General features: G+C 32.4%; 1 protein-coding gene across 3 annotated transcripts in view; it reads right to left on the reverse strand.

Annotated features, from left to right (window-relative positions):
* The window catches only part of LOC118200846 (AP-5 complex subunit zeta-1-like), a 108,441-nt gene that overhangs the window by 48,534 nt on the left and 44,946 nt on the right, over window positions 1-14,961 (reverse strand). For all 3 annotated transcript variants that reach the window (XM_085817540.1, XM_085817529.1, XM_085817533.1), the window contains exons 10-12: window positions 12,654-12,834; window positions 6,681-6,859; window positions 701-784 (exon numbers count right to left, since the gene is read on the reverse strand). In XM_085817540.1, the coding sequence (XP_085673666.1) occupies window positions 701-784; window positions 6,681-6,859; window positions 12,654-12,834 (444 nt within the window). The remainder of the gene's footprint in view (window positions 1-700; window positions 785-6,680; window positions 6,860-12,653; window positions 12,835-14,961) is intronic.

The raw sequence follows: 14,961 nt of genomic DNA on the forward strand, positions 1-14,961 counted from the left end.
ATCTTGTAGTTCTGAATCACTTGTAACTAGCTCAATTAGAATTAGAGATACTGGCAAAAATTACATCATAGATCTTGTAATTCTGAATCAATGTTCCATTGTATTTGAATCAATTAGAACTTGAGATATAGGCAAAAATTGTTCTACCGGGTAAAGAAATAATTTTTATCACCAAGTTACTACAATTTGGCAATTTCTCACAAACTTGGCAAGTAAACTATCTGTTACCTTGCTGGGTATAAAATGTTACTTACGTCAATTTCTTATGGCTCATCTGATTTTTTACAAAATCAAAATAAACAATAATATCATATACAACAATACTAGGACTGTAAAAAATCGCAAATATAACCCTGATTTTTGTTGTTTGACTTCTAAATTAATATTTGCTTGGCATGTTATTTTTACCTACACAATCCAATGTTTTTCTTAAACTGATTCAGAGAAAAACTATTGATCAATTATATGATTACAGCTGTTTATGAGCAGGAAAGTTGACTGATTGATTTTTAAAATCAATACATGAATACAGCTGTTTACGAGCAAGAAAGTTGATCCTTTGATTTTAAAAAGCTTGTAAAGTACAAAAATAAGCCAAATAAACCAGAGGTAGAGGAGATTTAGAATATTTTCAAATTTAAAATTTTCATGCAAGCAATTTTTCAATTAACTATTAGAAACAACTGAAAAAAAAAATTACTTCTACTGATGTATGTTGAGACATAAAAGCAGGAAGCAGTTCTAAAAAGTCATCTACAAATGTGTTTGGCCTCCAGGCTAAAACCTAAAAAATTAAGCATGATGCAGTTATAATTAATAATGTTGAATTTATAATATAACTTAAATATTGTTGTGTTAAAATGCTTGAAAAATTAATCGTCAGAAAAAACACTGGACCTGAAGTACATTATATTAGAAACAGTTTTAATTAATTACACTAAAGTTGAAAATAATTATAAACATTATTTATTGGATATAGTGCAAAGTACATGTACTTTAAAATACAGCAGCATTTCAGTAATCCATGACTACTTAATTCACACTTAGTTTTGGATTTAAAAAAGAAAACTTCGATTCCTCAAAAAATCAGAATGGCAAATTTAACAGCAAATTTTTTCACATACACATACAATGTAAAACACACTAAAAGTGTACTTTCAAAACTAGAATCCAGCGCTAACACAGCTGATATTGTTCTTTAAAATAATTAACTAAATTAAAATTTTAGAACAAAAATTTCTTTTGGAAATATAAAATAATCATGAGAAAATAGAGGGAATTCTTAATGACTATGGATAAAATTAGTGTAGGCGAGTAAACATATTAAAATTAAAATAAACAAATAATTTTGTTGCTAACTGAATGATTTTAGATTGGCTCTTCAGTGTGCGTAACCTAAAATTATTCCAACAGTCAAAAATCAAGGCATCCTAAAAAAAGCATTTCTTTCTCAATAATTTGAAAGTACTCTTTTTCTATTTTAATAATGAGTGTGCTTTCAAAAAATTAAGAATAACAACCCTGTGCCCTTTAAGAAATCTACTGTTGCAGTTAATAATTTATAACAAAAAGTTTCCTGAAAAACATAAAAGTGTTTATCTTACATTTTTGAATCTGCATTCATTGTTAAAATAGAAAAAAAAGAGTCCTTTTAAGTTATCAAGAAAGAAATGCTTGTTTTTTCAATTCTCTGTTGGAAAAATTTTAGATTACACCCCCTTGAAGTGCCAATCTAAAACCATTTTGCTCCTCAATTTAGGTATGGCCTCTGAATGTAATCTAAAAGTTTAAAATCAAATAACTTGATCAATTTTTGCTGTACGGGATTCACACCATTTTGTATTTAATTTTCAAAATGACAATAAAATTCTTCCTAAATATAAGTGTAATAATTCATAGAGCATATAAAAAGTTAGATTTCATAGCAATTATAAAACTGATATTTTGTTTTAATTTAAAAACGCTGAAATGTGAGCATTTAGATCATTTAAAACATTTCTGTAATTAGAAATATATGTAATGACTTTTGTGGATACAGTGCACATACAGTACAATTTCTGAAATCCGGATGTCCGATATCCAAAATGATCTAAAATTCGGATCTATAGATCACCAAAAAATGTTTTTTTTTTTTCAATGCTTCATGCTTTTACTTTTGGTATTTTTTAATAATTAAAGATGTGAGTCTCAATTCTTAATTTCACTTTTCAGCACCGCCAGCTTAGTGAATCATTATTTATTATTTTTTGCTTTCATTATTGCATGACTATTAACATACCTTAGCTTGAGAAATAACTTATGCAGCAATGTCTAAACATTTTTTTCTTTAGTAAATGAACACCAAAAAGTAAGGTAACCTTTTATGTTGACGCTGTGCTCAGCAATGATTACAGACTTCAGCTAACTCCGTTGTGAAGTATTTGACACGGAAAAATTTAATAGAAATTCCTTTCCATGTACAAAAAATAGATTTTGTAAATGATATTCATAGGTCAAAAGATTAAATTTACTGCTTTATGAATCAACAATAGCCTGTTTTGTAATTCAGTTAAGGCTAGGACTTCTGCACCTACAACAGGTGGCAAAATTTTTAGAATTTAGAGAAGCACCAAACAACAAAATTATAGAATGGCAAAATCTCTAAAATTTGCAGAATTTAAGGGTTATAAAACTTTTAGAATTAAAAGTGGCAATTGACAGTAGAATTTAGGACCTGCACAGACTGCACCGGGTTGCAAAATATCTAGCGATGGTTTTGAATAAGACTTGACTATATGTGGGAATTTACACTGCTCGACATTGAAAATGCAACACCAAAAAGGAGTGGTCAGAAATTTATGCAAATTTTAGAGTAGACGCACGTCACTGAGTTACGTGAATGATGTGAAATGCACAGCTCTCCGATGCACGTGAAGTAAGATGTAAGGGAAGGAACATGCAGAATGGGCAATATTCGTGTCGTTATTTCTGCCAGACGAAGTATCAAAGAAAGTTGGTTTTTGTCCCGGAGGATACGTGTAATAGGAGAGAATGCCAGGTGCCATCAACGAAGGCACTTCCAGCAGATAGACAATTTTATGAGGGGTATGGTGATCAGACTGAGAAGGGCGGGTTGGTACTTACATCAAATCGCAGCTGATACCCACATGAATACAAGCACGGTGCATCGGCTATGGCGAACATGGTTGGAACAAGGAAATGTGGGAAGAAGGAGGGGTGCAGGCACAGCACCCCTCCTATATAGATATAAAATATAATATAAGATATAAAATATAATGGAAATGTATTAAGAAATTAAATGTAATTGGGAAAATTTCAAATAGTCCTTTAGAGTCCAAATTTTAATACTAATAAAACCTACTTCAGTGCATCATTGACATCACTCTTTCCTACTATTTCTTTACAATACTGTAAACTTTTCCCCAATCGCTATTTAAACCTGAAATAAAGGAGACCAGATTATAAACAGCTCCAACTGCTTCAAAATGCTTCACTTTTTCACATGCTGCTGCCTGAAGAGGCCACCTTTCTCACTTCACTGTGTTTTACCTATATTGTTCAAAAATGTAAATGCATTTTTTATAAATTGTGGTAATGAACTTTAGAATGAAATGTTTTTCATTCTTGGCACACAGCAGGGGTGCAAAATCTTCAGTTGCCCCTGGATGCTGAAAACCCTAGCTACGGCTCTGTCTGTGTATGCACAGAACATTAATAACTGGTTGTAACTTCCACAAAAAATAATTAATAAAATTGTAAAAAATATAATAATTGTTCTTAATAACGTTAGGGGAAAATTGAAAGCAGTATCTTTAGTGCGGGTAGTAATCACTTCCCAAATCTATGATTTTCTGCCAACATTTTAGAAGTTTTCAAAGCCTTTGAAGCAGAAACTTGGTGGCCGTGAGTCCAAAAACAGATCAACCTCATTTTGGACGTCATGTGCAGAATGGAAGATAGCACCAGAAAGATGTAGTTGCAAGTGTGAAAAAACGTAGAAATCTAAAGTTGGGGCTATATGGTGGGTGTGGCAAAAGATCCCATTCAAGTCTATACAGAGTAAAGCTGGTGAATACAGACACATGTGGTCTTGCATTACCTTGATGGAACATTACCTTTTTGAGCCGGAACTCATTTCAATGTTTTTCCTTGAAAGCAGCGTCAACAAAGACTGGCCTCACTATACACCTTACTGTCGAGGGTTTTACTTTTTTCTAGATACTCTTTGTGTTTGTGGATAATACCACCATGGCAATTTCAACAGATACGAATTATGATCTTTTAGTGAGTCAAACTGCACTTTGCGATGCTGCCGACAGGCTCATCACAGAACAATGGCTTTTTCGACCTGTGTTGTTGAAGTAAATCCACTTTTCATCATTACTAGAGATGATCCGATCCCAGAATTTTGTCCTTGCATCAATATGAGCAGATTAGTGCAGCCCTGAACATGTGTGCCCTTATCACCTCGAGTCAGCACATACGGCACCCATGGATTGAACTTGCACGTCAAGTTTATGCGATGCACAGTGCGACCAATGGACATGGCACTAACATCTAACTTCTTAGCAAGCTATCAAGTGGTTGCATACTGATCTTCTTCTACAAGTTCTCGCAGGCAGGCCTCATCAACATCAGTAGGCCGGCCAAAGCGCTCTGCTCATTGGATATCATAGTCCTTGTTTTTGAACTTTCAGTACCAAACTTTCACAGTGTCATATGATACAATATTAGTACCTAAAGCTGTTAACATCATTTGGTGACACTCTGTAGCTGACGTTTTGAAACAGAACTGGAAGTGAATGATGGTAAGTAGCTTTATAGTTTCATTTAAGGCACCTTGTACTTACTGACAACAATATATATATTTTTTAAATTTCACAACACAATGTTTCTCTTTCTTTCAAATACCAAAAACTGTTTGACAAAATATGATTAAACAAGCACACGCGATCTGTTTATGAAGACGATACTTGCGATGGCGGGAAACTTTCGTTAAAACCCAATATTCGAATTAATACTGCAATTCAATTTAAGGAAAGCCTTGCTAATGAGGTTTTTGTAAACAGTGTATTAATTAACCCATTAGTTTCATTAGTTTTTTCTATCTTTTAAAAACTAATTATTTCCCCTTTATTTATTTTTATTTGCATTTATTTATACAAATATTTTGATGCATTTTTAAAAGAGATTTCTTCATCAGTTATTCCGTTCGCTCATTTTTCTTGCATTGACATTATTTTGTTAGACATATAAAAATAAATGTACTAACAATATTTTTATTTACTGAATATTGATTAAATAATTTTTAAGGACTGGCTCTTTTTTTAATAATTCTTTTCATAAAAAAAATACAAATTTAATTTAAAAACTATAAAGGTTTTCCACCTTTTTTATTTTTAAATTAAATTTTAAACTTAGACACAACCTTTGTATGGATTATCAAAATTCTACCACACTTACATACAAATACAGTCAAAAGTCGTTAATTCGGACACCCATAATCCAGAATGATCTATAATCCGGACCTCAAAGCTACAAACTTTCTGTGCATGCGTCACGACTCATGCGCGTAAGACCTTTACGGCTGCGAATATGCGTGTGCGCATAATACATTTACGCATGCGCGTTTCATGTATAACGGACGGTATAAGTTCAGCTAAAATTATCTAATTCAGTTAATGTTGCAGATTGCGTTGTTCCTTAATCTTCGAATTGGATCCGGCTTATTATTTTTTGCAGACTGCTAGAGCAATTTTATAAAAGTAAGCTTGAACTTTCGATTATTTCAAATAGAATTTCCGATATATATTTACTAATATGTAAAAGATCTACAAAGCGAAAGTATGTTTCGAAGTCCATTAAACAAAAAGTGGAATTGCTGCAAAAAATGGATAAAGGCAAAATCCTTTGTTTATCTAACCATTCCGAAATCTGTTTATCAATTTCACGCTGCTCTGCGGCAGGGAAGGGGGACGCAGCGGCGCAATGAATTGGAAGTTGATCTGTCAGCACTATCCTTCATTGCAGATGTTTTTATTTTATTTGGCTTATAATTCCTTACTAAATGTAATATTTCACCTTGATGTATTCCGTCTTTGATATGATTTAAATCAAATTCCTCGTCATTATAATTTGCTTCTGATAGTGAAGAAAGTGACACAGAGGTTATTGAAAACAAAAAAATTTCGATTGACAAATTAGTCAGTATTCTCGAAACAGCAATTATAGGATTTCAACAGTGGAACTTTGTAACTGAAGAAGAAATTATGTCTGTTTATAGAATTAAAGAGAATGTATTATCACATAAAACGAAGCAACTTAGTAAACAACTTACATTGAAAGAAATGTTTAATAAAGTTAACTAATAAATATTAAGCTTTTTTTTTTTTTTTTTTTGTAAATTTTGATACCCTTTAGATCATAATTGTTCTTTATTTCATAAATTACGGTTTCATATTTTTAATTGTATAATTTCTGCATGCCATCTTACCAGATTTAAACTGATGATCTATAATCCAGAAAAATCGATAATCCGAAATCGCAGAAGTCCCGACGAGTCCGGATTAACAACTTTTGACTGTATTGCGTTTTGAAATCAGAAAAAACTGTTTTCTAAAGCACAAACACAAGCAGATAGAAAAAGAGTATGCTTATTTCACAAAAATATGTGAACTTACTTTAAAAAATGTAGGAAAATATTTTTCTAAAATGCTACTGTGATAACAAAGTTGTGACAAATTTTCTTTCATGAGCAGAATAATTTCATATGCTATGTAATTGTCTTTGTAAGACAAGTTGAGCAAATCGCAAAACATATAGACGTACAGATTATCTGGTTTATGCATCACTGAACTACCTACAAAGAAACAATTAATATGCATCAGTATGAAGAAGAAATGATGAAATATTTTACAATTCAAATTAGAGATGGGATATAAAGCTATCAATTTCTTTTAACACTGTTAAAAATATTTGCATCCTCTCTCATGCAGTTGACGCCACACTAACATGCAGTTGATGAAAGTAGAAATCAAGATAATGGACGGACGGACCGACTGACATCCCCCCCACACACACATATAAAAAAAAAGCCCCCCCCCAAAAAAAAATCTGAAAGGTTTCAGATTTTAATTTACGTCCAAAGTTTTTTTTTTTTTTTTCTTTTTTTAAGCGTTTTGTGTGTTATCTTTATTTATTAAATATCATGTTCTTTCCACTTAAACCACAAATTTCAGTTCAGTAGCAATGTCGCAAAATAATTTTAAAATGCGCATATCTTTAGAATTTCCGATACACAGTTTTGCGCCCGCTGGAGATAAAAAGGTTCCCCCCCCCCGTACACGGTTGCCATTGCTCGCTTTTAAATCGTTGAGTTTGTTACTCAAAAATTCCTTAAAGTTTTACAAAATATGAAATCAATAATAAAACAAATTTGAAATTTCAATTTTCGGCTTCCACATGCCCATATTCGCAGTAGGATTACATCATTCAAAATTCGATGGCTTTATGTACCATTGTTTTATCACAATGTGAGAAATATACATACATTTCTGAAGATTTTTCATTATTTACTTTCTTCAAATATAATGCATTATACTAATTCTGAATTAGTATAATGCAGGACTCTTAACATTTGGTGGCAATAGTTTGAAAAGTTAAACGGACATTTATAGTGATTCAACGCAAAACAAAAACAACAGTCCTTCAAGGACAAAGCCCCTTTGGACTTAAAAAAAAAAAAAAAAGAGAGAGAGACTGGTTCAATAAATCATTTCATTATACTTACAGAACCAGTTCTCCATGACATTATCACCTTAACAGTAGTCCCCTTCAGCATTCACACACTTCTGCATTCAGTGTTGCTATTGCTGGTAACAGTTCTGAAATAAGGTTCTGGAAGGCCCTTCAGGAGATTTTCCGTTTTTGCATGAACCTCTTCAACTGAGATAAAATGGCTTCCCTTTAAGCAAAATTTAACTTTAGGAAATAAAAAAAAAAAAAGTTGCTTGGAGCCAAATATGGTGAATAAGGAGGATGCTCCAACACAGTAATGTTTTTGCTGGTCAGAAACTGCTTAACATATAGGATCGTATGAGCGGATGCATTGTCCTGGTGCAACAGCCATCAATCATGTAATATGTGGCCTTTTTTCCTTAATTTCATCATGAAGTCTTTTTAGTACTTCAATGTAGTAGTGTTGATTAACAGTCTGGCCACTGGGAACCCACTCAATCATTACAATCCCATTAATGTCGAAGAAGACAGTTACCATTGCTTTGAATTTTGATTTTGACATGCATTGTTTGTCCCTTCCTCCTGAAAAACCTCTTATACCATTCAAACACAAGCGCACAAGACAAAGTTTCATCTCCATAAGCCTCAGTTAACATTTGAAATGTTTCCGTGGATGATTTCTTAAGTTTCACAAGAAACTTGATGTTGATTCGATATTCGGTTTTTACATTAGAAATTTTTCCAGCAGAATGCAGTTGCACATGTTCATTTCACAACGCAGTGCTCCCAACTTCTGTGATAAGTTAAATCGAAACTGGCCCCATGGATAAAAGAGGTGTGTGGGATGACGTAACTAAAATAGTTGTTGCCAACTCCACACTTTTTCAAGTTACACAGTCTCGTCTTTTTTTTTTTTTTTTTTTTTTTTGTCACACCTCCTAAGTTTGAAAAAAAAAAACTTAACCTTGTTCCGCACACTTTTCCAATAAATGACGAAATTTGTGAATTCTTTTTAAAAAATTTCATTATATATATATTACATTATTTTACAAAGTAAATCATTAGAAAAAATAAGCATTTATGTAATTTTTGTACAACACTGAAAACATAAGAACATACATAATATGGATAAAAAAAACTCAGAGTTTTTTTTTAATGTTAAATAAGTAATTTCTTTTTTGTGAAATGGTTTAAAGCACATTTTGTTTTTTGGTACATGCATAGACCAACATTGCACGTTTCACAGACGTATCCTGTTCTATGCTGTTTCTCTCTTGTGCTACAGATCATACATACTGCCAAGATCCATATTTTACTGGCATATGTTCTGCATTCTTTAGTCTCTTTTCATTTGGTACATGAAGTTTTTTTTTTATGTTAATAGGGCTTGATCTTTTTTACTCAGTATGGATTATTTGTTTCTCATTTGTATCATGCTGCTGCTTATGCCCATTCTGAATGACTTGAGTATTTTTTAAATTTGGGTTACTTTCTGGAAGCATTTGATATATAATTCAGGCATTTATAATGGCGACACCAATAAAATTTAAAAAAAAAAAAAAAAAATTAAAAAAATTATGCTACAATTTTTTGCTTCTTCTGTCAATTTCGTATAAGCTTTTCAATTGGTCAAAGTAGTCCACAAAGTCCATATTTTTATCATAATGGCCTTTAAATATTGTATCTAAACTTTTTTCTGCCCAGGTTTTTTCTTTTCTTCCTTTGCTAGATGGAGTAATGGGATTGACTACATGAAATAAAATGGTGATACATCGTTTGTCTAGACAAGTTAATTTGTCATCACTTACTGCACAGACACAATCACCCAGTTTTAATTTCTTAACCTTCCTTCACCATTTTGAGAAGGTTTTTGCTTTTTCTTTTTATACCAGTTCCATAACAAAATACATTTTTCATTTCTAAACACTTGAAAAGTTCATAAGATGTAAAAAAATTGTCCATGAACAGTCTATGATTTTTACCATACAAGGGCTCATTTAGTATTTTTACCACATATTCACTGCAATTTTTGATTTCCTGGGTTTTACCAGTATAAATTTCAAATTTACAAGCATAGCCACTTTCATTGCAATGCATCCACACCTTATCATCAGTGTTTTATTGAATTTTTAGGCAAGTATTGTTTAAGTGAACTTCTGTCTTCTTTCAACTGGCAAATCACGAATTCGTAAATTGACTGATTTTTTCCTGGCCTAAACAGACTATCAAACTGTTCTGACAAACATGTCAATAGAGGATGACTTTTATAAAGTTTATCAAATACTTTGCCATTTCTTTTTGGCATTAAGCTGTATCATTCAAATGGAAATTGCCTAAATGCTAATTCGCCACATAAGATTCATTCAGTATTTCGTTAGTAGACCAGAAATCCTGATAGCTTGTTAGTTTTTTAATTCCTATTAGAATGCTTATTCCTAAAAGAAATCATATCCTGAAGAGTTATAGGTGAAAATGGCTTACCTTTTCAAGATGCATATAAATTAATTTCAAATATTAATTTCTCTAAGAATGCAGTAATTTTCGTAGTTAATAAACAGACATAAATATAGCAATGGGTTTTGGACTTTCCATAGAGGTAATTTCTTTAGTTGGGCCATAATCCTTAGAAAATTCGGGAAATGATTTAACTACATTCTGCTTTTTATTCTATATCTCCATGATACTGGAATGACCTGGTAAATTTATGTTATCATTTTCTGACTTATCATCTCGTTCATCTTCTAGATTTTCATCAGCAGAAGGGAAGGGGGTAAAAGAGCATTTCCCTCTCCATCATGTTCAAAGTTCTATCAAAAATCAATTCATATGAGATACACTCGTCCTCAAAACCAATAAACAGTGATTCATACATGACACACCCAGCTGTGATATAATATTTGTGACTGATGCATATGTGACATGCCCATCATGAAAGGGAACTGAAGGCACTGCTTGTTTTGAAAGGGCATTGCCAATCCTTAAAGGCATCTTTACCATTTTGTTTCCACACTACTTGAGAAATTTCAACTGATAATTTGATGTAAATGCGGTAATAAAACGTTAAGTGTTTTCAGTCAGCATCTGCAAGTAATATTCAAAAGACATCTAATACTATATCACTGTTGCAAAAACAGAAATGTGCTGAGAAAAACTGGAAAAAAAAGGGGGGATTGGAAAATTATGCCTTAATGTTTGGCATTTAATGGTATGCATCAAAAAATAACAAACAATTAATAATTTTAATGTCTCTCTTAAAGATTACCATTCATGGTATGTAATAATAACAAATGCATGTAATAATAACAACAAGCATTTAAATGCAAACCAAAACTGAGTTCATAACAAATGTGTTATAATAAACTGCAGATACTAGATTAGCATCTTATACTGAATGCCTTTTTTCTTGTGATGTCAACAAACGTAACATTCAAATCACTTAAAATATTCAACTCAATTCTGCTACAATTAAAAAAAAAAAAAAAAAAGAGAGAGAGAGAGAGAGAGATCAGAAGACAAATAGCTAAAGATGCAAAATACTGTTTGATAGAACTTTTAATTAGTATTTTTTTGTTATTTTCACTAGGTATAGCCTGTGTCTGTTATAGAGGAATTTATTAAGAGTGGAGAATGTTGACCTTCATTATGTTGTTGTATTTTTTATTTTTAGTATTTTATATCAAAATGAAAGCAGGAATTATGGAAATGAGTAATGTAAATAAAGAGAGCTGAATATTAACTGCATCAATTGAACACATATAGATATTCTCTGTGCTTCCAAATACTTTTGTTTCTGCCAATATTGGGGTAGATATGCTATGGTTTTATTCATTCCTCTTAGAGTCTGACAAAGAAGACGGATATTTTGTGTATCATTTAACGAACTATTTTTATACTTCTAATGGCAAAATGAAAATGGTATTTAACAGAAGAAGAATCTGCACAAATGATAAATGAGTCATTTTCTATGCTGATGATATTTCTAAAGAATTGGAGTTTTAATTTTGTAGAAGCATAAAATGTTAAAAATGTGTTTGATAAGAATAATCAAAATGCCTAATTTTAAAATTTATGCTGCTGAACACTTGCTAATGACAGACAACACTGTCATCCATAGAAATCACAAAATGAAAGGAAGTAGATTGTGAAAATTTAGAATCAGTGCAGGATACAGTAAGAAGAGGTGTGCTTATATAATTAAATATAAGATATAAACTTATAAAAGATATAAAGGATTTGATGTGTGCAGGCAATTGTTGTACGAATTGAAAGTTTTTGGGAAAGATTTTATTAAATTCATCTTGAAAGTTTCAAATATGCTTTTCTGACATCACTTAGATGATAATATGCATCAACAGAAAGATTAAAGAAAAGCAAAAAATAAGAGATTTTGTCAGGGAGTTCAACATCGCTTGTTTCACAACTATGAAAAGCATTTAACTCCTTGTTGCACACTGGTAAACCGCCCTGAAACCATGAATTTTTTAATCTCCCCCCCCCTCTTCGTTCCAAAATTTTTTCTTGAAAACAGATTGATTACTTATCGTTTACCTTTTAATAACATGAAAAGATTGCAGAACCATTAATGTTTTAGGTCTTAGCACTTCAAATCAGATTCCTGTTAAAATTAATTTTCAATGGGATATAATAACTTCCTACAAAAAAAGATCAGAAGTCAAATAGCTAAAGATGCAAAATATTGGTAGGTCCTCTAGTTTAATTTCTTGCAGTGGATGGGGTGGACTACAATAGGTTTTCCTCTTCTGTAACATAAATAAAAGCTGAATACTTTTTTTTTTTTTTTACATCTGCCATGAAGGCATCTTTACCCGCAGGTGAACAGCAGTCATACACTTTCTCATAATAAAAATAATACAAGCTCAATTTTACATAAAAGTAAGTTAAAAGTTTTTACTAACCATGATTTATAAAAAATCGCATAGCACTTGCCATCACTGCAATGTCTTGAACTTCAGGATCACTGTAGACATTGGAATACACATGATCATAAATTCTACGAATTATAGGGAAAATAGTATGGATGATTCCAGAATCCATTAAGCACAAGATGTTAAATAGATCAATGGATTCTATTAGACACTGAAATATATAAGAAGTACAGTTATTAGAAAAAAAATAAATAAAAATAAAAATCATAAAAACAAAATGTTCAATATCTATGGTACAAATAAAAAGTACAGTACTTTTCAGTTAACGGGACACCACTTACTACTAAACAAAAACGTTGGTGCAAAATCTAACTACAGATAGGAATGACAATCCTAAAGATATGCATAGCTTAAAAAAAAAAAAAAAAAAAAGATTGTTTTAAATGAATATTGGATGCAAAAAAATTTTACATAGCCAGCAAATGAACCCCCAAACCACACACCAATTTCATGCTTTAAGTAAGCTAGTTTTTTTATATATATACCATAACACAGAACATTGAAATTGCAGGCCTAAATTTTTTATGATTTGTGGCAATGCCACATCAGAACTCCAAATTGAGTTAAATTCCTTTATAATACATGGTTTAAGTTCTTGAACTATTTATAATTTAATTGATGTAAAATATATTGATATTTAATTACATATTCTAATTTTACACTTTGGCTAATTCCTTTTCATAATTTTCTTATACTTTTATACAGAAAAAACATTAAATTAGAGAGCTTTTATTTGTCAAAGTACTTTTAACACACTCCATTAAAAAAATTCTACACATGCATTATAGTAGTTTAAGACAATCCAGACCAAACAAAATTTAATAAGGAAAATTGTGAAGAAAATTACTAGGATGTATGGGAATGAAATCTACACAATTTATGTTTCATTCATTTAATAAATTTCATTTATTGCTGGGAAGCACTTCCCTTAGGCTAAAAATTAAAAACTGCAAGATTCAGCAATCTATTGGGATAATGGGAGATCTGATGAAGAATCAATGTCTCCTGGTAAAATCGACAGTGCTGATACATATATGCTACATTCGTAAATTGCATGTTTATTATTTAATTAAAAAAAATGTGATATGTGATTAAATAAAGAACAATATATTGTTACGAAATGTACAGGTGCGGTAAGATACCTTCCCTACAAAGCAGGTTTAGGGTTTCCATAAAAAAGCAAGGGAAGGCAGGGTTTGGCGAGAAATCGTCTATTTGGCGACAAAATTGGTGATATACCTTGGACGATTAGAAAACCTTCTGGAATGAATTCTTACCGGTTTAGACCAGAATGTTCTTGAACACAAGCCAAAAGCTATATAAACCCTGCTGGTCCGCAGTGAGAGAGTGTGCTTGTTAAGAGGGCGAGTCAGAGTGCCTCGTTTGGAGTGTGAGTTAGTTAGTATCGAGTTGGTGTCTTGTCAAGCGAGTCAATCCCTGTGGTGTCGATTGAGTTGACAGCCGGGCAGTGAGCGCCGAGTGGGTCCTCGAGTGCACCGAAAGAGTCTCGTAGTGTATCACGGTTAGTGCATCGTTGAGAGAGTGTGTTGAGCTCCGGGACAAACTGAACAGAAAAGTGGGGAGCTGTGCTCTGTGTATCATCAAGTGCATCGTGAGTTGTAGTGTGAAGGGTCTCGAGAGTACATGGAGTTCCGAGAATGACCGAGCAGAGTCGGGACCTGTACTCTAGTGCTTTGCCGTGAAGCTGTCTCCACCTTGATAATCTGATACCCTGGAGGCTGTGTCGCTGATCGTGTCAGTGTGTTTATAGTAGTTATCGACGATTGTAAAAACGTGTTTTAGAGCTGTCCTGACAATACTGGCCAATAGAGTGTGTTTCGATACTTCATCAAGTAGTATTGTCATTATTCACTCCAAATCCTCACGAACCCCATACGAACATGAAGGAAGTAAAAAAACGTAACAATTGGTGTCAGAAAAAAAAAATGCAACAATTGGTGTCAGAAGTGGAATTTGCGAGTGAATGCCAGTAAACCGCTTGCAGAGAAAAGCCATGGCGGAGGAAACGAAGACTAGGATGGACTTCTTAGCTGAGATGAGGGCTGAGATGAAAGCCAGGCAGGAGGAGATTAAGGCTGAAATCAAAGCCGGACTGAAAGAGATGAAAGCCAGACAAGAAGAAATAAATGTCAGCCATGAAAAGGTGCGAGATCAACTCCAGCAGATGAAAGTGGAGCTTACAGAAGAAAGTGCAGCCATAAAAAAAAGATATAAAAATGACAGTAGTGGCATCTGGAGAATCAAAGGATGAAGAAAT

This window comes from Stegodyphus dumicola, chromosome 1, assembly GCF_044657685.1.
Source record: "Stegodyphus dumicola isolate Sdum_Otavi_A_Nest chromosome 1, ASM4465768v1".
NCBI classification, from domain to species: domain Eukaryota; kingdom Metazoa; phylum Arthropoda; class Arachnida; order Araneae; family Eresidae; genus Stegodyphus; species Stegodyphus dumicola.